Genomic DNA, 22,852 nt, shown 5'->3' with positions numbered 1-22,852 from the left:
AAGATGGCGACACGTGGCATTTGACGGAATCTGTTAAAAATTTTAACAGAATTTGACGCCAGGGATCGATTTGTAATTATTGCATACAACGAGGACCTCCCATGAACTTTTTAAACCATAGGGAGTGAAAAATAATTATGGCATACCACAAGGACCAACGGTGCAATTATCCTCAAAAGATTCAACTCTTTGAAGATAGGATCAAAAGTGAAGTCTGTTCTGATCTCCCTACTGCCTTCTGGCATAAGAAGAAGCACACAGTAAGTCTTCCTTATGTCAAAGATTTTGACGAAAGAAAAATCACCACTAAGGCAAGGCCCATTCAGATGAGCCAAGAAGTCACAGAATTCTGCCGAAACGAAATAGAGGATCTATTGCGAAAAAGCATAATTCGTAAGAGTAAGTCCCCCTAGTCATGTTCAGCTTTTTATGTTCAAAAGAATGCTGAACTTGAGAGAGGATCCCCTAGGTTAGTCATTAACTATAAGCCCCTCAACAAAGTCCTGGAATGGATCAGATATCCAATCCCAAACAAAAGAAACCTAATCAATAGGTTAAGCGGATTTGTGATCTTCTCTAAGTTTGACATGAAAAGCGGATTTTGGCAAATCCAAATTTATGAGAAGGATAAGTATAATACTGCATTTGTAACGCCCTTTGGACAATACGAATGGAACGTAATGCCCTTTGGTCTTAAGAATGCCCCAAGTGAGTTTCAAAATATCTTGAATAATATTCTCAAACCCCTAAGTAAATACTCCATTCACTGGATTTATTTAAGTTTGTTATTCAATTTTCTGGATAAAATATTTAAGTGCTTTACAAAATTATTGTTCAATCATGATGACATTATTACTTCTGAATTTTGGATTGTTTCTAACACTTTCATTTTTCAGGATAAAATGATCCCTCCTAAGTTTCTTTCTTCAATAGAAAAAGATAAGTTAACTAAGCAAGATGAATTTCCATCAGAAATTCAAAATCCTAAGCACCTGACCCCAGCGGGGAAAGGAAAAGCTAAGGTGGACAAGTATGAAGAATGTCCAGCGGAAAGTCTGCAGAACGTTCCCCAACAGACTAAATCCATTAGCCTAGTAAATCCTGAGCACCTGACCCCAGCGGGGAAAGGAAAAGCTAACGTAAATGAGTATGCAGAATGTCCAACGGAAAGTCTGCAGAAAATTTCCCAACAAATTGAGGTTCCGCTCAGTCTGGATAATCCTAACCCTAAAAGTATGTACTATACATAGTACTAAATTAAGCCCTAAGTCCTAAAGCGTAAACCCTAACCCTAAAACTAAACCCTAACCCTAAGTATATATATAGTGCTATACTATATATAGCACTACCCTAAGGTACATTAGAGTTCAATAAATATTTATATACCCATAAAAAGTATATAGTAATTTTTTAACGTGAATAATTTTAAAACAGATATATATATATATATATATATATATATATATATATATATATATATATATAGTACACAAAAGTAAACTCGTACTATATATATGCACGCATACTATATATAGCACAAATATAAGGTTAGGGTGGTATATAAATATTATATGTACAATATAAGGAACTAAACCCTTAAACCCTAAGTATACTATTTACATATAGTACATAACCCTAAAACCTAACCCAAGTGTATATACTATATATAGCCATAAACCCTAACTCTCTCTCTCTCTCTCTCTCTCTCTCTCTCTATATATATATATATATATATATATATATATATATATATATATATATATATATATATATATATATATATATATATATATATATATATATAAGGTTAGGGTATATATGAATCATTATGCATGTATGTAGTTTTTAAACTGCTTACGTGAAATCTAGCATTTATAGCCTGTATTAACTATAGGTTTTCTATTTTTTAAAATTTTATTTTATTTTTTATACAAGGATTGTTAAGGCGATAGTGTACAAAACTAAACCCTAATTCGGTGCTATATATATATATAGCACCAAATTAGGGTTTAGTTTTGTACAATATGCATATAGCACTAAACTGAGGTTAGGGTTCTATTAGTAAAATATACTATTAACACTTGTATATATATATATATATATATATGTATTATGTATGTGTGTGTGTGTGTGTGTGTGTATATATATAATATACAAGGACTTATATGAGATTTGACTAAATGAGGATAGTTGAAATAAATTAGTACTAAATTGTTAAAGTATAAAATAGAAATTTTATTTATTTATAGTACGTCCACAGATGTAAAATCTAACCCTATTTAGGGTTAGGGTTTACTTATAAGTATACTATATAAGGAACTAAACCTTAAATGTGTTATTTATATATAGCACAGAACCCTAAAACCTAAACCTAAAGTGTATATATTATATATAGCAATAAACCCTAAGGTTACGATATTTACGAGTCATTATACATGTATATAGTTTCTAAACCGCTTATATACATTATGCATGTATATAGTATTAATTCTAGATTTTTTATTTTTTTAATATATTTTTCTTTTGTACAAGGATTTTTAAGGCGATGGTGTACAAAACTAAACCCAAATTTGGTGCTATATATATATATATATATATTACTAAACTCTAATTTAGGGTTATGGTTTACATATAAGTATACCATATAAGGAACTAAACCCGTAAACCCTAATTAAGTATACTATTTACATATAGTACATAACCCTAGAATCAAACCCTAGGTGTATATACTATATATAGCCATAAACCCTAAATATATATATATATAGAGAGAGAGAGAGAGAGAGAGAGCACAAATCTAAGGTTATGGTATATATGAGTCATTATGCATGTATATAGTTTTTAAACCGCTTACGTGCATTATGCATGTATATAGTAATTATTAATAGTTTTTTTTAAGAAAATAAAAATAAAAATTTAAAATACAAGGATTTATATTGGATTTGACAAAATGAGGAGAGTCGAAATAAGGTTGTACTATATTGAACTATTTTCTTTATAATTAAAAAAATAAAAAATCCCCGTGGCATAGTGACACGTGGCGGATTGGGAACATGTATTTTTTCACGTGGCGGATTGAGAACGTGTATTTTTTCACGTGGCGAACATATAGCCATGTGTCCAAATTCCACGAGGCCATGTGGCCACGTGCACCTTTTCAAGTGGCCATATGGCCATGTGTATTAATACACATGTCCATATGGCCACATGTATAAATACACGTGGCCATGTGGACACATGTAATTAATACACATGTCCACATGGCCACATGTAATATTTACATGCAGCAATATTGTCACATGTACTTAATACACGTGCCCAAAATATTATTTCGTCTTTTCTCCCACATCTAGCCACGTTGAAAAATGGCACGTGGCTATACGGCGACATGGCAACAGTAATGTCTACTGTAGCCACGTAGCTAATGCATTGTTTTTTTGTAGTAAAGGAGGAATTCCAAGCCTTAATTATGCAGATTAATTTGTTATTTCAATAGGTAAACTGTTCTATCCAATTACTTTATGATCTTTATATATCCATATATATTGAGAAGTAATAAAAAATAAAAAATTCTCACGTTTGGCACCTTTCAGCTTAGTAGATGTTTTCAAGTAAATTACTCAACTGATTCTCTACGTGATAATCTACTTTATATTTGTGTCTTACAGTTGTCTCTTCCTTTTGCTTTTTATCATGCTTTTGTTTGCTCCTCCTTACCTTTTCCTTTTAGCCTTTGTACGGAAATTAATTAAATAAGTGCCACAAAACAAAACAAAACAAACGTGTTGGTCATTGCTGAACATGTTTTTCATGCTAAAACCCAGACATTTTTTTTTTTTTTTAATGAAAAACCTATACAATTTAAGGTTCAAATCTCTTTCCTTTTCTTTCACATTCATGTTTTAACATGTTCTTGTTCACAACTTGATCGAATTTGTCGTCATGCTTACCCATGGTCAAATAAATAACCATTTTTTCCTGTAGAAAAATATTTTACACTGAAATAAACGGGTTTTAATGTTGATTTGATTGCTTTAGCTATTCGTCCATGGATAAATGCTTAACGGGATCTTCGTACATGATAACTAATTAAATTATAATTGAAATAAATTTTAAAATTAAATCAATGCAATTTAGGAGGACTCATTATATATCTAAAGAGAGGAGCTTTTAGTTCAACCCCGTGAGAAGTAAAGACCAACCCCCGCCGTTTTGAAAAATGTCCGTTGATTTGATTATTTTTAATTTGTTCATTGTAAAGCTTGTGGTTTGAAAATATATAGTGTGGGGAAAAATAATCTCCTTTTCTCTTGGTTGTGAATTGATGTTATGACCACTAGTAACTTGACAGCCAATATGAAAATCCCGTTCAGGAAGGAAAAGGCCAAAAAGATAATGTCAAAGGTAGAAGATTAGGCTGAAGGAGCAAGATTGACAATTTTTTGCACGATCTTCGATTTTAACATAAAATTATCGGATTTGAATTTAAAAAATAGTATTAGTATTAAACCAGATCAATGATATGAAAAGCTTTATTCATTTTGATGTGGGTGATGGTCGGGACATTCATCTCTAGTTTGATTATTGTCATCCACTTGGCGGATTGTACAAATATGGGCATCATGTGATTTATTCCCGTCATGAGACTTGAAATGAACTTCATGACAAAAAAGGTATTATGGAGTGGGGGTGTACATGCGGATATCACTTTGATTTAGATATTTTCATCTGCATTTGCTCGGTTATTTAGTGCGGTAATTATTCACTATCTGTAAATAGGTAATGAGCCTATTTTAAAAGCTTTTAAAAATAATTTCAACAGATTTTTAGTTTTTTAACTTGTTTTGAAAATATAATGCGACAACGAAAATATGTAGAGTCGAAAAATAAAATGGAATGATGGATACAACCTCAAACTATTTATAGTAATCAATGCTCACAAAAATACCATCTTTTTATATATATATACGATTCAATGAGCATAACAATCAAGCCAACAAACATAAAAAAACATAAATTACAAATTCAACATAAAAATAATAATAATAATAATAATATTACAAATTCATAACATAAAAAACATAAACTATCTAAATATAACACATTCATAAGTAGATGTTGATAGTGTTGTGTTAAATATATTAACTACAATATATATACATATATATATATATATATAAAGGGTATGCAGATAGTTATTTTTACTAACCGAATTCGCATGTGTGAATAGCGGATAGCAGGTAGCGGATAGCGGATGCGAGCGGTTAATATCCGCCGCATGTACACCCATAGGAGTGGTGGAAGTTACTTTTTTGGTTTCCTCTATCAATTCCAAAGCATTCATTCATATCTTGGCTTGCCATAAAAAATGCACTAGCTACTGATGCAAAGCTGCTGCAATGAGGGTTCACAAAATCACAGGTGAGAGCATATTTTGTTTGATTGTGGGTTCAGTAAATTAACGTGTGTGGAGCAATGTCATGAAACTACTATGTAATCTGACAGACACTCCTCAATCCTCACTGGTGCAAGAAGAATCTAAAACCTAATATTTTGCAGGCCAACATTTGGTGCTTCGATTTATAATCTATAGAGGAATCGAAACGAGATCAGACATGGGGGCAATCCTAAAACGAGATCAAGTGATTCAAAGAATTCTCTGGGAAGTAAAATGTTATGTTTTCTTTAAAGGAAAATTTCGTTGTACTAAAGTGAATATAGGGAGTTATGCTGCAAATGAGGTATAGATACAAACTCGATTAATAAACAGATCAGTCATTTTTTATTTGATTTTTAACCTTCCGCTAAATGGTAACCATATCTATGAGTTAATTTCTGGTCAACCCACTTAACTTACAAGTGACCCGCATAACTTGAATAAATTATTTTTTTCTTTTTGCTATTAAAAAATTAAAACCCTAAAGTCAAGACAAAAAAATACCTCGGTCTCATCCCCTAACTGTAAAGGTGTAACTTTGGTAGTGTAATTCATTTTCGTGTTCAGTAATTAAGAATTATTGTGCAAATATCTTTATATAAAATGGCATTTTTATGCTCAATAATTAAAAATTTTGTTAATTAAATGGGTTATGCAAGTTGGATCAAGTCAACCCAACACGACATGTTTATTAAATTGGTTATGTGGGTTGAGTCGAGTCACTTTTACAGGATTCCGGCCACTTTCAGCAGATACCGGCTATTGTTGCCGGATTCCAGCGATGGAGGCCAAAATACAGCATCAATGACTAAATTCCGACCAGTTTCACCGAAATCTGGCCCAGTATAGCTGGATTCCGACGAAGGTGACCGAAATTCGACACAAATTGCCAGATTCTGACCAATTTAGGCGAAATCTAGTCAATCGGAATTTGATGACGGTGGTCGGACGTCGTCGGATTCCGGCGCAAATTGCAAGATTCTGACACCAGTCGAATTCCAGACTGTTTGCCAAAATCTAGTCGCCGAATTCTGGCTATCAAATACCAAAACTCGAGGACCTTCGGCGGTAGATTTGGGCCATCAACAAACTACAATGCCCGGCGGTGACGGATTTTTCTAAATGTGCGTGCAAAAATAAAGAGTGTAAATCTAGAAAATGATTTACAGTTTTTAAAACCGTAAATCATTTTCCAAAAATTAAAAAGGCTTTTATAGTCAAACTAGAAATAATTTCCGTTGACCATCATTTTCGGTGGTACCAAACACTGAAAAATACAGAAAATATTTTACGCCTAAACAAAGCATAAGTCTAGTAAGGAGAAAATACATTTAAGAATGCTACCAAAAAAGCCAGTTAAAGCGATCCATCTCGCTAAGTTGTGAGTGCAAAGATTGACCCTTCAATAGATTTTGAGTTAAATCACCACTTATTCCAAAAGATTAAGTTGATAGGAGGTTGATTTAATCATTTAACTAATATTCTAATATTTCTCCTCACGTGTGAGCTCAAACTCCCCCTTAATTAGTGATACCCATGAACGAGTGAAATATTTAATTAAAATAAGATAAATCGACAGAAACAAGGTTCGAAGTCACGACTTTTGTTTTAATACCTTGTTAAATCACAACTTATCCCAAAATATTAAGTTAAAAAGGAAGACGTTGGTTTAATCATTTAACTAATATTATTCTAAAATTTTGGAGGCTAATCAACTCTGAAAGGGGGTTAGCACCCCTTGGATATTTGAAACTAATGGTGAAATCTTCCAATCATATGTCAAAGGCTGTGTTGAAGGGCAAGGATCAATGTCAAGGAATCGCCTTCCATGATAATTGTCGATTTATGGTCACAAGCTATAGAGACAATTAGTAAAGCTGCCGAGGCTTCTCCCATGTTTGGATTGCAAAGGAGGGCCAACCCTAGTGCTAGCGAAAATGGAGTCTTCACAATTTGAACCTAGAAGGAGGAATTCCAAGCCTTAAATATGCAGATTAATTTGTTATTTCAATAGGTAAACTTTTCTATCCAATTACTTTATGTTCTTTATATATCCATATATATTGAGAAGTGACAAAAAAAAAAAAAAAAAAAAAATTCTCACGTGTAGCACCTTTCAGTTTAGTAGATGTTTTCAAGTAAATTACTCAACCGATTCTTTATGTCATAATCTACTTTATATTTTGTGTCTCACAGTTGTCTCTTCTTTTTGCTTTTTATCATACTTTTGTTAACTCCTCCGTACCTTTTCCTTTTTAGCCTGTGAACGGAAATTAATTAAATAAGTGCCACAAAAAAAAAAAAAAAAAAAAAAAACCGGTTGGTCATTGATGAACATGTTTTCAAATCTGATAGTCGTAGGATAAGAAATGACAGAGAGAGAAACCTCCAAAAATTCATCCTCATCTCTGCGAGAAAGTGCATCAGCCACTTTGTTGTCCTGACCCTTCTTATACTCCACAATAAAATCATAGCCCAGAAGTTTAGATACCCATCTCTGCTGCATGGGAGTTCCAATTTTCTGTTCTAGAATGAACTTAAAACTTTGATGATCCGTCTTTATTTTAAATGGATGACCCAAAAGATAAGGCCGCCATTTCTTCACAGCTGACACTAGTGCCACCAATTCTTTCTCATAAGTCGACATAGAAAAAAATCGACCCTTCAGTCCTTGACTGAAAAAAGCAATTGGTCTTTGACATTGCATAAGGACTGCACCAATGCCTTTACCCGAAGCATCACATTCGATGTCGAAAGGCAAATTAAAATCCGGTAAGGCCAATATAGGCGGATGAGTGACTGCTTGTTTCAGCTCCTCAAAAGCCCTTGTATGCTCCTCTGTCCACTTAAAGGCATTCTTCTCAAGTAAATTCGTTAAAACCGCAGCAATAGCTCCATATCCTCTGATAAACTTGCGATAGTAACCTGTTAAACCCAAAAAACCCCGTAGAGTTTTCACAGTTTTAGGAATAGGCCACTCAACCATAGCCCGAAGTTAAGCACAATCGGCTTTCACCCCTTCAGCAGAAATGATATGTCCTAAATAATCAATTGCAGGACAACCAAACTGACATTTACTTCTCTTAGCATACAGTTGGTGCTTCCGTAGAATATCCAAAGTAAGCTCCAAGTGCCACAGATGCTCCTGTTTATTCTTGCTATACACCAATATATCGTCAAAAAAAAACCAAGATAAATTTCCGCAAATAAGGGCGAGAAATATCGTTCATTAAACTTTGGAATGTTGACGGGGCATTCGTCAGCCCAAATGGCATGACTAAGAACTCATAGTGACCCTCATGAGTTCTAAAAGCTGTTTTGGGCACATCCTCCGGTCGAACTCTAATTTGATGATAACCTGAACGCAAATCCAGTTTAGAAAAAATTCTAGAGCCATGCAGTTCGTCCAATAGTTCATCGATTACTGGAATCGGGAACTTATCCTTCACTGTCTCATTATTTAAAGCCTTGTAGTCCATACACATCCGCCAAGACCCATCTGCCTTCCGGACCAGCAAAACAGGAGAAGAAAAAGGGCTTTGACTCAGGATAATGACCCCTGAATCTAATAATTCCCGAACAATTTTTTCTATCTCCTCCTTTTGAAAATAAGGATAACGGTATGGACGAACACACACTGGCTTAGCATCATTTTTAAGAATGATAGCATGGTCATGAGACCGACTGGGTGGCAGTCCCTGAGGCTCAGCAAACACATCTTCAAAAAGTTTAAGTAATTCTGTAAAATCTGTATCTTCCATAGGAATTACAGAAGTCTCTACATTCTCCAATAATTGCAGCAATAGCCCTTTATTACTCATAGTTTGTGAAATACTCAGGTCTGATTCTTCCCACAACCGAGCCGCTGCCAATCCTTGTAACAAACAATGCTGCTGTCCCAGTGTAAACTCCATAGTAAGATCCTTAAAATTCCACAAAATAGGACCTAAAGTCAACATCCATTGTATACCAAGGACTATATCACAACCAGCCAATACAATAACATAAGAGTCAAAAGTGAAACTCTGTTCCTGCACAGACACTTTAACTCCATCACATTTCCCCCCATTAACAATCACCTCACCATTAGCAACTTGAACCCTGACTACACTTGCCCTATTGATCAGAAACTGCAATTTATGAATCAACGCAGCATCCATGAAATTATGAGTACTCCCACTATCAATGAGAATCACCACCTTTAGATTACCAAGATACCCACTTACTCGCATAGTTTTTGGATGAATAGATCCTGTAACAGCGTGTAATGAAATTTCTGGAACAATTTCACCATCAGAAAATTCAATTAAATCCGACATCGGATCCACTGGTACTGATGCAGGGCTGTCTGCAAAAAATTCATTTTCCCCAACCTCCACATGTTCAAGCAAAAACAATTTAGGAGCCACACAACGGTGCCCCGGATTCCACTTAGAATCACAATTGTAGCATAAGCCTTTCTTCCTTCTTTCCTCCATTTGTAACGGGGAAATTTTCTGAACAGGCACCACAGCCTTTGGAATACTCCCACTATTCTGCCCAGAAGAAAAATTATTCTGAACAACATTGCTACTATTAACCCTCTGAGAATTTGAGCCACTGTAATTAGGATTAGCATTCCTAAAATTCCTCCGATTGGCCAAAACATTTTCTTCTTGCATTTTTGCCAAACTGTATGCTTCCAACAAGGTACCTGGATTGGACATCTTCACAGGAATCCGAATTTCATCTTTGAGCCCACTAAGAAAACAGCTCAATCGATTAAAATCAGAAATACCCTTCAATCGATTACTAATAGATTCAAACTTCCCTTTATAGTCTTCCATAGTAGAATACTGTCGAAGCCTCATCAAAGTCTCCATGGGATCGTCATATGAAGAAGGGCCAAAACGAGTTAATACAGCCCTAGTGAAACCCTCCCAAGAGTGAAATTGAGAGGAATCACAAATGTCTTGATACCAAACCAATGCCCTCCCTTCCATATGAATAGCAATCAAACGGAAAAGTTGTCTATAGGAAGTATTATAAAACTCAACATATTGCTCAACCCTATACAACCAATCAGTTGGGTCATTCCCATCAAACCGAGGAAAATCAATTCGGACTGACCTGGGAATTATACCACTGGAATCCTCCACATTTTGCTCCACTCTTGTATGTACATTATCAAAATTGTGCAGCCTTGTCCGGAATTCACCCGCAAACTGTCTTCTGGGATCTCCTCTCTGCTGCCAGGCCACATTGCTGAAGGGCTGTTGTAGAACTTCAGGACATTTCTTAAAAGAAAAATCAAGATTCAGATTTTCTTGACAACTAGTTCCTCCCACATGATCATCCGGAAAGTGCAATCTTCTTGCGTCCCTGCAATCTTGCAACTGGTAACCCATATTTTCCTGTGGCACAACTGGGTTAATGTTTTGAACTGCTACTTTATCTTTTGCAAGTGCTGCTTCAATGAGAACTGGATTTTCCTTCTCCTTGCCAGTAGTCAACGGCACAACTGGAAGCAACTATTTCAACTGATTTTGGATAATCTTGAACTCAGTTTGAAAGTCGCACTGAATTTTCTTGAAGTCAGAGGTAATAGTTTCAAACTTCTTATTAGTCTCAGCATCACACTGTTTCTTGATTTCTTCATTTATGTCTACTATTTTCTTCAATGCAGCCAAAGTTTCGGCCATTTGATTCATTCGAGTACCATCCGCCATACTTGCTTCTCCAAGAAAGACTGCTCTGATACCAAATTTGTTACACACCTATACGTCTCAAGGATATTGTAGTAATTTTGTAATGAAAGATAGAGTGAATTCAGTGAATAATATGGAATTGTATTGAATATGGAATGAAAGATACAAAGCTGATCTGTTTCGAGGTAGATCGGGCCTCCTTCTATGATTAGCTACAAACTATCAAATTCTTCTTCAATGCCTTATTACAATTGAAACGGGCCTTTTATAACTACAATAAGCCCAAACTGACTAACTGTTATTACAACTGAAAGCCCAACTGTCTAACTATTATTAAGCAAAACCAACTCAACTGCTTACAACTTGACACGTAATCCTCTTATCCATCCAACTGGCCCGCACCAACTCTCAGCCTTCTACTCCAGAAACACGTGGCTTCACAACTTCCAAAACTTCTTTCCCAACGTTCTACTAGGTTTTGAATCCCTTTCCCTTCTATCCTTAGCAGCCTCCATGATTGGTGACATTTTCATGCTTAAACCTAGACAATTTTTTTTTTTTTTTTAATTTTTTTTATGAAAAACCTAGACAATTTAGGGTTCAAATCCCTTTTCTTTTCTTTCACATTCATGTTTTAACATGTTCTTGTTCACAACTTTATCGAGTTTGTCGACATGCTTGCCCATAATCAAATAAATTGACCATTTTTTCCTGTAAAAAAAAAATTTTACACCGAAATAAACGAATTTTAGTATTGATTTGGTTGCTTTAGCTATTTGGATATGGATCGATGCTTAACGGGATCTTTGTACATGATAAATAATTAAATTCTATTTGAAATAAATTTTGAAAATAAATCAATGCAGTTTAGGCCGAAGGACTCATTATATATCTAAAAAGAGGTGCTTTTAGTTCAACCCCGTGAGAAGCAAAGACCAACCGCCGCCGTTTTGAAAAATGTTCGTTGATTTTATTATTTCTGTTCATTGTAAAGCTTGTGGTTTGAAAATATATAGTGTGGGGAAAAAGAATCACTTTTCTCTTGGTTGTGAATTGATGTTATGACCACTAGTAACTTAACAGCCTATATGAAAATCCGGTCCCGTTCAGGAAGGAAAAAGGCAAAAAAGATAATGTCAAATGTAGAAGACTAGGGCCTAAGAGGTAACATGGACAATTTTTTATACGATCTGTGAATTCAACACGAAATTAATTATATTAGTGTCAAACCAGATCGATGACGTGAAAAGCTTTATTCATTTTGATGTGGGTGACAGTCAGGACATTCATCTCTAGTTTGATTGTTGGCATCTGCTTGGCGGATTGTATGACAAATATGGGCATCATGTGCTTTACTCCCGTTCTCATGGAATTAACTTCATGACAAAAAAGGTGTTTTGGAGTAGGGGTGTACATGCGAATATCACTTTAATTTAGATATCTTCATCTGCATCTGCTTGGTTATTTAGTGCGATTATTATCCACTATCTACAAATAGGTAACGAGCCTATTTTAAAAGCTTTTAAAAATAATTTTGACCAATTTTTAGTTTTTTGAGTTTGTTTTGAAAATATAATGCGACACCGAAAATATGTGAAGTCGAGAAAAAAAATTAGGATGATGGATACGACCTCAAACTATTCATAGTAATCAATGCTCAAAAGAAATACCCTTTATGTTTTTTATCCACGATTCAATGAACATAACAATCAAGCCAACAAACATAAAAAAACGTAAATTACAAATTCAACATAAAAATATAATAATAATAATAATAATATTACAAATTCATAACATAAAAAACATAGATTGTCTAAATATTACACATTCATAAGTGGATGTTGATGGGATTGTATTGCATGTGTTAAATATATTAACGATGATATATATATATATATATTGTTTCATTGTGGGTTCGGTAAACGTGTGTGGCGCAATGTCATCACATGAATGCTCATCAATCGAAGGAAGGAAATGAAGTGTATGGGCTTGCAATCGATATGGGGGGTCGATCTTATCCTGCTTATACAAAGAAATGACGAACAATGGAATGAGAATTGAGTTTTAGGTCGAGAGGGACAAATAGGAGAAAAAATTACTAGGGGGAAGACTCCATTTTGCAAAACGCATAATTGGTAAATCTAAACTAGCAGCCACGAGTTGAATCATGCCATACAAAAAGCTATAGATTAGGTAATTCATTTCACCATTTGTTGGCAATTCAATTAAATACTTCTCATAGCTTTACAAATAATTCAGCTGCTGCCATCAGACTTGAGGTCCATTACCCCCTGAGTCTCACAATCTACATCCTGATCAATCATCCCCTTCCATCTGATCAGCTCCTTTCAAATGATCAAACGCACTGGAACGTGGGTTTTCACTGCGAATGTATTTTAGTAATCTTTCATCTACATCTGTTGATAAATGACATTGTTCTTTAAGTAACCTCAAGATCTCCTCTGCCTCTTCCAAATTCCCCTGCTCTTTCAAGTACTCGAGACATGAACACAAAATATAACGGTTTGGCTGCCATCGTGCTCCACCTGCCAAGAATGCTTTCTTAATTGTCTCCACTGCCTTTTCCATCTGCCCGTGCGCACGATATCCAGTTGCCAGTCGTTCCCACGTGATTGAGTCCATCTCCCTCCCACTCTCTGCAAGCCTCTTTATATATGCTTCAGCCTCTTCCAAAAGACCCTTCTTGCAATAACCAGTGATCATCACACGGGGAACCCGAATGTCAAAGAATGCACTCCCAGATTCCCACTCCTCCAAGATCCTCTTGGCACCATCAATGTCATCTAGCTTCATTAACGAGCTTATCATACAAAGATAACCTGAGTTGAAGACTTTCCCAATATCTCTGTACAAATTCCATATTCGATACACCTCGTCTTTATTCTGAATAGCAGTGTACAGAGTAAGGAACATTTCATAAGCAGACCTCCTTGTTCTAGTTTTAACGAGCTGCTCTGCTTTCTTCAGCATTTCCAAAGTCTTTCCATGCAGGCCAGCTTTCAAGTACCCATTTGCTGCAACAACATAAGCATTCCAGTCAATGGTGATTACAGGATCCGCTTCCATCTTCATTAGAAGCTTCTCCATTCCCTCTATGTCAGAAGTGGCTGCATAAGCATTCAACCTGATGTTAAATGTGAACATATCCCACTCAATGCCCTTCTCTTCCATCTCTTGTATTATAATGTCCTGTTTCTCAGTTTTACCTATCCGGGAATATAGGTTTAACATAACGTTATAAGACAGAGATGTATTCAGAAAACCTAACTCCCTCATCTTCTGCATGGTGGCCTCTGCTTTATCCAGAGATTTATGCTCAGCATAGCAGTTTAAAAGAGCTCCATATACCTGTAGGATTCTCAAACTGTCTGGGATGCTATCAAAATACTTCTCTGCTTCTTCCAGGCCATGAACTTTTGAGATCAAATCCAGCCGAATTGCAGTGTCTCCAGGGGATCGGCCATGGTTCATTTGGTCACGCAACCATTCACATATCTGACACAAAACAATATCCCGAAGCATCAATACAAAGATTATGATCAAATTATGCCAAAGGGCAATAATTGAGTGGAAAGGCACTTTAACATGCAGTTCCTTAGAAGGACTTCTTTAATTAACCTCAGCCACAATAGCATACACAAGGGTGGGCTGGGTGGACAATGTTCATAGGGGAAACCAAGTTTCAACTATCAGTACTAAAGATATAAAGTTATGTTCTAACCAACATTAATGTAACTCAAGGTTTCAAGTAGCGGAAATATGAGAGTTAATGAGTGGAGAAGGAACACCAGCAATCATGTAGGCATTGGTGGAAATAAATTGATCAAAAAAGAAAGTTAACCATGTACACATTTTTTATTGGGCATGGATGGACATATGAAAGAAGGTGGTGTTAAGGCAATAATATGACTTGAGATATGTATTAAGTTATATATAACAGTTTTTCTATGTGATTTCGTTTGTTCAATTTTTTATTGAAACTGTTATAATCCAAACTCAAAGACAACTCTCCAGTAAACACTGGAACCAACATCCTAGATAGGGACAAACCCCCCAAAAAGGATCAACAAACAATTACTGCTATATACAAACAGCAACTAAACACCCAAACTCCCAAACAGATAGAACCTCACATACAGGGAGACAACAAACATGAAAACCAACAGAACTAACAGAACCTCCCAAAATAATCCCAGAGAAAATAATCTGCAAAAACTGCAGAAAACTCCCAACACAAAGCCAAGCTAACAAACACAACCAGCACTGATTTCCTGTACAGCTCCAACAGCACCAAGCTCAGCTACGGCATTTTATTGAAACTCTTGTTTGACACCAATACATTATTTCTCCGCAACAAATTTAGAGTTCCATATTTACACAATGAAATTCAAACACTTGAATATATACCCCAATACTCATTCTTCCATTAGCCAAAATGCACGTCCGTACATACCCATATACATAATACACATACACAGTTACACCACACATACATATACGCATACATATATATGGGAAATGAAACCTCTAGAGCGTGCCCGTAACGACGGAAGCTGCGAAGCTGCTTCATGGTTCTAAAGAGTTCGGATTCCTCGATAGCTCGTCCTTCCTCGAGCCACTGGTCGATGACTCGAATGATCGGAACCCTAGGATCTCCGGCCCGCCAAATCCGATGGTGGAGAGCGTCCATTGGGGGTGGATTCCTGCGTAGGGTTTCGGTGGAGTAGAAGACTGCACTGAAGACCCTCGAAATTCCATAGCCACGCCATGGATTTGAGCGAAGAAGCTTCATCTCGTCGAGAGAGCTGAAATCGACTAGAGAGGCATGGGAGGGGTTTTAGGGTTTAAGGGTTTTAATGGGCCATTTGGGTGAGGCCCATGAATTAGTATGGGCTTGAACGTTTGAACAAGAGAACGGGTAAGCCCAATCTTGGGTTTTCAAATTCGGCTAGAAGAAATTAGAGCGAAATTTTCAAAGGGCGAATGTTGGAGACTTCAAGCATAAGACAAGAAAGAAGACTTGGCAATAATAATAATAATAAATAAATAAAAAGCATAAGACAAGAATATTTTAATGTATTTGCTCTTTTGCTTCTTTTTTTTTTTTTTTTTTTTAATTTCTTAATTCATCAGCGTTTCGCAATTTAGTGGACTTTGGTGAAATATTTTGTTCAAAGTGCTGAGCATAATTCAGTAGTTTTGGATTTGGACCATATATAATGAACAAAGTTTTCCTCAACTTGGGTGGATAAAATTAAACAGTACACAATTTATTAAATTAACATTTGTTTTTAGAGCATCATGTAAATCTTACATGCATTTTTAATGTAAACTAACATTAGCTCTTAGAGCATGTGATTTTTACGTATATTTTTAAATATATATTTAAAAATTATGTGCTCTTAGAATCGAAGTCAATTTAATAGGCTGAATTAAAAGAATTTTTTGTCCCACCTAATTTCCATTTTGCTTTGCATGTATAAGAGTGATTAAAATTCAAACATTAGTACATAATAATTCTTTTCCAATAACATCTTTAAAAAAAAAATAATAAATCTAAAAAAAAAAATCTCTAGTCTAAATGCATTTGAAGGACTGTATCATCCAGTATATCAGCTCTGGTTATACAGAACCAACATGCTGGGGGTATAGGACCCTGTTGATGCCTCTTGTTACACAGACCCATCACAACACTATTGGGGCTGAGCATAGTGAGATATGATTGGCCAAACAAAGATGTCCAGAAAAACCCCCCCCCAAAGGGCCATGGTGATAAGTAAGAGGGAATTCAAAATTCTATATTGATGGCATGCTGGAATTTTGAGCTCTTTTGAACCAGCTATAACCTTTTAGGCTCACATATTCCTAGGATTCCTTTAAGTTCCAAGTATCCTCTCTGTTTCTACATCAGCAGTGAAACCATCAATTTTCATCTGATCAAGAATCTCAGAAACTGATTTTCCATTTCTGACACATGTCCGCAGCAAACTATGATACATTTCCCTGCTCAAAGGGCCCGAGTTCTTTAATAGTCTTAAGAATTCTTCCATTCCTTCAACATCCCCTTGCTCTTCTAAGTAATCGAGACAGTTGGCCAAAGTAATAGAATTTGGTCGCCAACCTTCTCTTCCAATCAACAGTGCCTTCTTCAACATCTCAATTGCCTTGGGCATGTTCTTATCCTCCATGTAACCTACGGCTAACACACCCCATGTACTGGAATAAGGTGTTCTTCCTTCTACAGCCTTCTCTACAACTGATTCTGCCTTTTCGCAGAGACCATTTTTGCAGTAAGCAGCAAGAAGGCTATTCAATACCCGAAAGTCATACATGGTGCAATGGGTCTCCCACTCCTCAAAGATCTTCTCAGCCCCCTCAATATCGCCCAGCTTTGCAAGAGATGAAACCATGCAGGCATATGGTCCATCAATTGGTCCATCTATTAGTTCTTTTGATGGCTTGTACATATTCCAGACTCTGTAAAGCTCCTTCTTATGGCCAGTGTTTGCATAATGAGTAAGAAGAAACTTTAATGCCAGTTTCCTCCTCAGAAGGGGCATGTTTTCCTCCATTTTTTTCAGCATTGTAAGAGCCTTTTCAATCAACCCTACTTTCAGATACCCACTTGCTGCCATGGAATACACTTTCCAACTAACAAAAAAGTGCTTATCCTCCATCCTATTCAAAATCCTTTCCATCCCAGAAATGTCAAATACTGCAACGTAAGCAGCCATTCGGTTTAGCATGGTGTACTTATCTTGAGGTATTCCCTTCCTTTCCATCTCTTGCATTAACATGTCGATTTTATCATGTTCTCCAGTTTGAGAGTAAAGGTTAATCAACATGTTGTACGGAAAAGATGATGCTGCCATATCCATTTCTCTCATTTTTTGCATAATGGCTTCAGCTTTATCAACGGATTTCTCTCGAACATAGCCACTGAGAAGAGCACCATATATCCTATCTCTTTTCAGATGGTTTGAAAGATTATTAAAGTAATATTCTGCAGCCTCTAGTCCATGAACTCTGTGAATTAATTCTATCCTTAGCGCAACATCAACTGGGAATAGTTTGAAATACCTACGATCAGTCATCCACTGAGATATCTGAATGACATGAAAGAGAAATTAGGAACTTGCAGTAATAACAAGTAGGGGTTAGGATTCAGGATAGTGCATATAGATCCACTTCATCTGGATATGATGAAAAAATCAGCCATCAGAAGAAAAATAGCTGGAGAGGGCAATTCAACCATTTTGTCATGGCAGAGTGCCAAAATTGCCCTCCATACTGTGAAATCATTAATGCCTGCTTAAAGTGCACAAACACATATATAATTACTGGATCAAATCCTATACAAAACTTAAAGCCACTACCGTTCTTTACAATCGAAGCTAACTCCTAGTCTCACTTAGTCAACAATTATCTGAAAACTCGATAAGTAATCAGATTTTTGGCGCTACTGCAGTCCATCAATGGTTTCAACCTCACCTAGTATGTGCTACATGAACCAGCATAGCAAAGGTGAATGTCTCAAAAACCAAATTAAAGGGTAAGCTAAGAATTCATATCACAAATGGGAAACATTTGGCACAATAAAGCTACAAAATAAACACTGAAGACTACCTTAGTTTTGTTCCATAGTTCAGATAGCAAATATAATTTACATGCCCTAATAAAAAAAAGTTACAATAATAATAATAAATGGCGTTGGGCTCAGAAGAACCCTAAGCCCAACTCACACGACCTGAAGCCTAGAGAGTTACAAGGTTCTACGTTGCCAGTTGTGCTTCCGGTGGATGGCTTGGTTCCGCCGATGGGGTCTGGCGTTGTTGGGACTGTTGGGTCGTATCTGGCAAGTCAAAGGTTGTCGGTGGCTCGGTTTTTGTCTTGCCGCCTCTGTTTTCCGGAGTTTCTGTTCTGGTGAGCTCCTCTATTGGTACGTATGCAGACTCTTCTCCTCTACCGGAGTTGTTTTCAGGGCTAGATCCTACCGATGTGTTACCGGTGGAAGGCGTGATTCTGGCGAAGGGGTCTGGCGGTGTTGGGGTTGTTGGGTCGCCTCCAACAAAGCCAAAGGATGCCGGTGGCTCGGTTTTCGTCTTGCCGCCTCCTTTCCCTAGTGTTCCTATTCCGGCGAGCTCTTATCCTCAGCCGGAGCTGGCTTCTAGGTCATATCCTGCCGATTTTCAACCTCTGCTAGAGATAGCCTTGGGTCCAGAAGCGCTTTTGGTTTCTGCCGATAAAGCCTCAATGGTTTCTAGTGAAGCTGTGATTGTTTGGGCTGGTTGGGTTCTTCGGGTGCCTTTTCTTGTGGTGTTGTGCCATGTGTTGTGCAGCATGTCCCCATTCTTAGTCCTCAGAGCTCTCCAGAGGATTCTTTGGTGGCTGTCCCATTTACTCACACCTCTCCCTCATCTCCTGACTTGGGCCAAAGGAGTTGTATGGAATTGGACTTGTTTCCGGAGGAGGAGCCTATTCCTTTGTCTTACTGTCCAGCAGACAAGTTTAGGGGGAAGTCTGGGAAGCGGTCTTCAAATTGGGTATTGCAGTTGGTTCAGGAGTTCAGTCACTTGGTGGGGCTTTCGTGTGATGGTTTCGAAGGACAGCTTTTGGCCTTGTTTGAGGATATTGTAGCCAGAAATGATGAGAAGGAGCAAGAGCTTAAGGCCTTAAAGGTTGATCTTAAGGGGTGGAACGAGCAAGAATTTGGTAATGGGGAGGTTCTTAAACAAGCTCGTATGGAAGCTAGAGTTGAGTGCTCTTGACAGATTCAAGTAAGAACATAGATTAGCTCCCGAAGGTGAGGAAATGTTTGGTTGTTAGAGATCTAGAAAATACTATTCTTCAGGAGAAGATCAGTTGGAGACAAAAGTCTAAAGTTCTCTGGCTTAAAGAGAGTGATAAATGCACTAAAAATTTTCATCGGGTAACCAACTGAAATAGGAGGTTCAATGCCATCGAGTCTCTCTCTGTCAACGGCTCTGTTTCTTCCAATTAGCCAGTTATTAGGATTATGTTGCTCAGTTCTATGAGACCTTATTTGCTGAACCATGTAGTTGGCAGCCAAGGTTGGATGACCTTGCTTTCGACTCTTTGGTCCCTCTCCTTAGATCCCCCAGGGTCTCATTGAGTGGGGCTTTGGAAGTATATAAGGGGTGGAATTTGTTTTGTAGTCATACCAAATTTATTTTAGGACATGGGTCCAGGATCAGATTTTGGCATGGTGTGCGGTGTGGAGAGATGACCCTCAAAGAAGCTTTTCCGGTTTTATATGGCATTGCTTGACAAGGATGCACTTGTTGCAGCTCACTTGGTTTCGGAGAGTGGTTCCCTTCTGTGGGACGTCAGCTTTATTCAAGCGGCCCACGACTAGGAGGTGAGCATCTTGGCTTCCTTCTTCACCTTGTTGTATTTCATTAGAGTGAGAAGTGAAGGAGACGACAAGCTTTGGTGTACTCCTCACAAAGGGAAGTTTGTTATTAGTTCTTTCTATAAGGTCCTTGCATGCAAAGAGGAAGATCCTTTCCTTTGAAGAAGTATTTGGCGGACCAAAGTTCCCTTGAAAGTGGTTTTTTTTGCTTGGTCAGTGGCGCTAGGGAAGATCTTTACCTTAGATGTGCAAAATGATAGGTGTTGTATGTGCAAAATGAATGGGGAGACTGTGGACCACCTTCTCCTCCATTGTGAGGTTGCTCATGCCTTATGGAATGCCATCTTCAGCTGCTTCAGTTTGTCTTGGGTTATGCCTCTTCGGGTGGTAAATTTATTTGCTTACTAGTGGACGGGTGGTCATTCTCGAAGTGTTGTTGTGTGGAAGATGGTTCCTTCTTGCCTTTTGTGGTGCTTGTAGAGGAAACAAAATTATAAAAACTTCGAAAACAAAGAAAGGACGATTGGGGAGCTAAAAACTTTCTTTTTTTATTCTTTGTTCACTTGGACTACTGTGTTCCTAGCTCTCTTATTGATTAGCTTTCATGATTTTCTTGTTCTTTCTAGCTCTCTTATTGATCAGCTTTCATGATTTTCTTATTCTTTCTAGCTCTCTTATTGATCAGCTTTCATGATTTTCTTGTTCTTGTTTCTTCTCCATCTTAGACGCTTCTCTTGTATACTCCATGTATACTTGACTGCGCTTTGCATTTTTTTTTTAATGATATTTCCCTTACTTATCCAAAAAATAATAATAATAATAAATGGCAACGAATTTAAATCGACGGTTACCCAGGAACAAATTCCGTAAACGAAGTGGCAAACTAATGAAGAAAATTTCCACAGTTAGAACCAGCAAAATACGCACAATTTACATTCCATACAATTAAGTTCATCTTTTTTCTGAAAACAACAAAATTATCTGGGTTGGAAAAAGTAAATATTGCTTTAAATAACTAAATTAAGCACGAACAAGTTACAAGAATTAATCTATGCGACGCGATGTGGAGTGAAACGAAATGGGTGTGAATCCATTTAATGAATAAAATTCTTCAGTTACCCAAGAAAAGAGAAGTAAATAAGAAATGGGGTGAGAGAAAAATGTACCTCGAGAGCGTGACTGAAGCGCCTAAAGTCCTTCATGATTCGAACCAGTGATCGGATTTCTTGCTCGTTGACGGGTCGTTGCTCATTGACCCATTGCTCGAGCACTGGAATGACTGAGACCTTTGGGTTTCGGATGATTTGGATTCGGTGGTAGAGAGAAGTGGAGGAAGAAGAAGAAGAAGATGGTGGGTTCTGGGTTTTGGGGGAGAAGAGAGAAGCTAAAGTTAAAGAAACACTTGGGAGGTTTTGAGGAGAAGAAGAAATGATCTTGCTCATGCAGTAAAGCTTTTTCATTTTCGGTGTGTTTGTATTTTCAGAACAGAGAGTGGGGGCTTCAGGGGATTAGAAATCATTTCTACAAGGCTCTTTTCTTTTTCATTGTTGTTAAGGAACAAGGAATAATGTCAAATCAGACCTTCATCTCAATTATTTATCTGATTTATAATTCCTCTAAAAAAAATATATATATATCTGATTTAAAACTAATTTTTCGTGGTATCGAAATAAACTCAAAAGTTTTTGGAACATGCAAAACCAACAAATCACTTTCTATAGTCAAATTTCGTTAAACACTTGATAAATTCCGTTAGTGTATCATGTCAACTTCAATAAAATGATGACATATATTACTCTTAGTAAAAAAATACAAATATATAAAAAAAATTTAAAAAAAAATGAAAGAAAGGGGGTGGCTCGAAGGCCACCGCAGAGGAAGTCGGGAGTGGCGCACGCCACCGTCGGCCCCGCCACCCCATTTCTTTTTTTATTTTCTTTTTTCAATTTTTTAATAATAAAATAATTCTTTAAGTTTTTAGTTTTATATATTTTTTATTTATATTTATATTTTTTATTAAATGTGACACGTGTCGTTATTTTATTAGCACAGACGTGGTACACTAACAAAATTCGTTAAGTGTTTGATGGAATTCGTTATAGGGAATGATTTGTTTTTTTGGCATATTCCAATAACATTTGAGTTCATTTTGATACCTCACGGAGCAAATTGTAAACCAAAATCACAATAACTAATTTTGCATTTTTCCTTTTTGCTTTTTTTTTTTTTTGGTAAAAATTCTTTTATGTCCCTCCAATAATAATGTGGCTTTAAAATCACCATTGGGTTTGTGATTGATTACTATTGAATTTTAATTATATAATAATTTTAAAA

General features: G+C 36.6%; 1 protein-coding gene and 1 pseudogene across 1 annotated transcript; both read right to left on the bottom strand.

The window, feature by feature from the left end:
- Positions 1-6,162: 6,162 nt before the first annotated feature.
- On the bottom strand, positions 6,163-11,145 carry LOC133860250 (uncharacterized). Its single transcript, XM_062295889.1, has 5 exons — positions 11,055-11,145; positions 8,687-10,937; positions 8,510-8,595; positions 7,824-8,362; positions 6,163-6,333 (listed from the first exon to the last, which is right to left on the bottom strand). The coding sequence occupies exons 1-5, from the start codon at positions 11,143-11,145 to the stop codon at positions 6,163-6,165; spliced, it is 3,138 nt and encodes a 1,045-aa protein (XP_062151873.1).
- A 2,126-nt stretch (positions 11,146-13,271) lies between these two features.
- LOC133860249 (pentatricopeptide repeat-containing protein At5g65560-like) lies at positions 13,272-22,042 on the bottom strand (annotated as a pseudogene).
- Between the last annotated feature and the right edge of the window lie 810 nt (positions 22,043-22,852).

The sequence above is a fragment of the Alnus glutinosa genome, chromosome 2, assembly GCF_958979055.1.
Source record: "Alnus glutinosa chromosome 2, dhAlnGlut1.1, whole genome shotgun sequence".
In the NCBI taxonomy this organism is placed as follows: Eukaryota; Viridiplantae; Streptophyta; class Magnoliopsida; order Fagales; family Betulaceae; genus Alnus; species Alnus glutinosa.
The sequence above is the reverse complement of the archived record's forward strand: the minus strand, read 5'-3'. Positions and strand labels throughout refer to the sequence as shown.

Excerpts from the sequence above, each read along its gene's own strand:
- LOC133860250 (XM_062295889.1), bottom strand. The coding sequence starts at position 11,145 with ATGGCGGATGGTACTCGAATGAATCAAATGGCCGAAACTTTGGCTGCA. Across the intron at positions 10,938-11,054 it reads TGAAGAAATCAAGAAACAGT|TTGTGCCGTTGACTACTGGC; the intron begins GTGATGCTGAGA and ends AGTTGCTTCCAG. Across the intron at positions 8,596-8,686 it reads TTTGGGCTGACGAATGCCCC|CAAGAATAAACAGGAGCATC; the intron begins GTCAACATTCCA and ends ATTGGTGTATAG.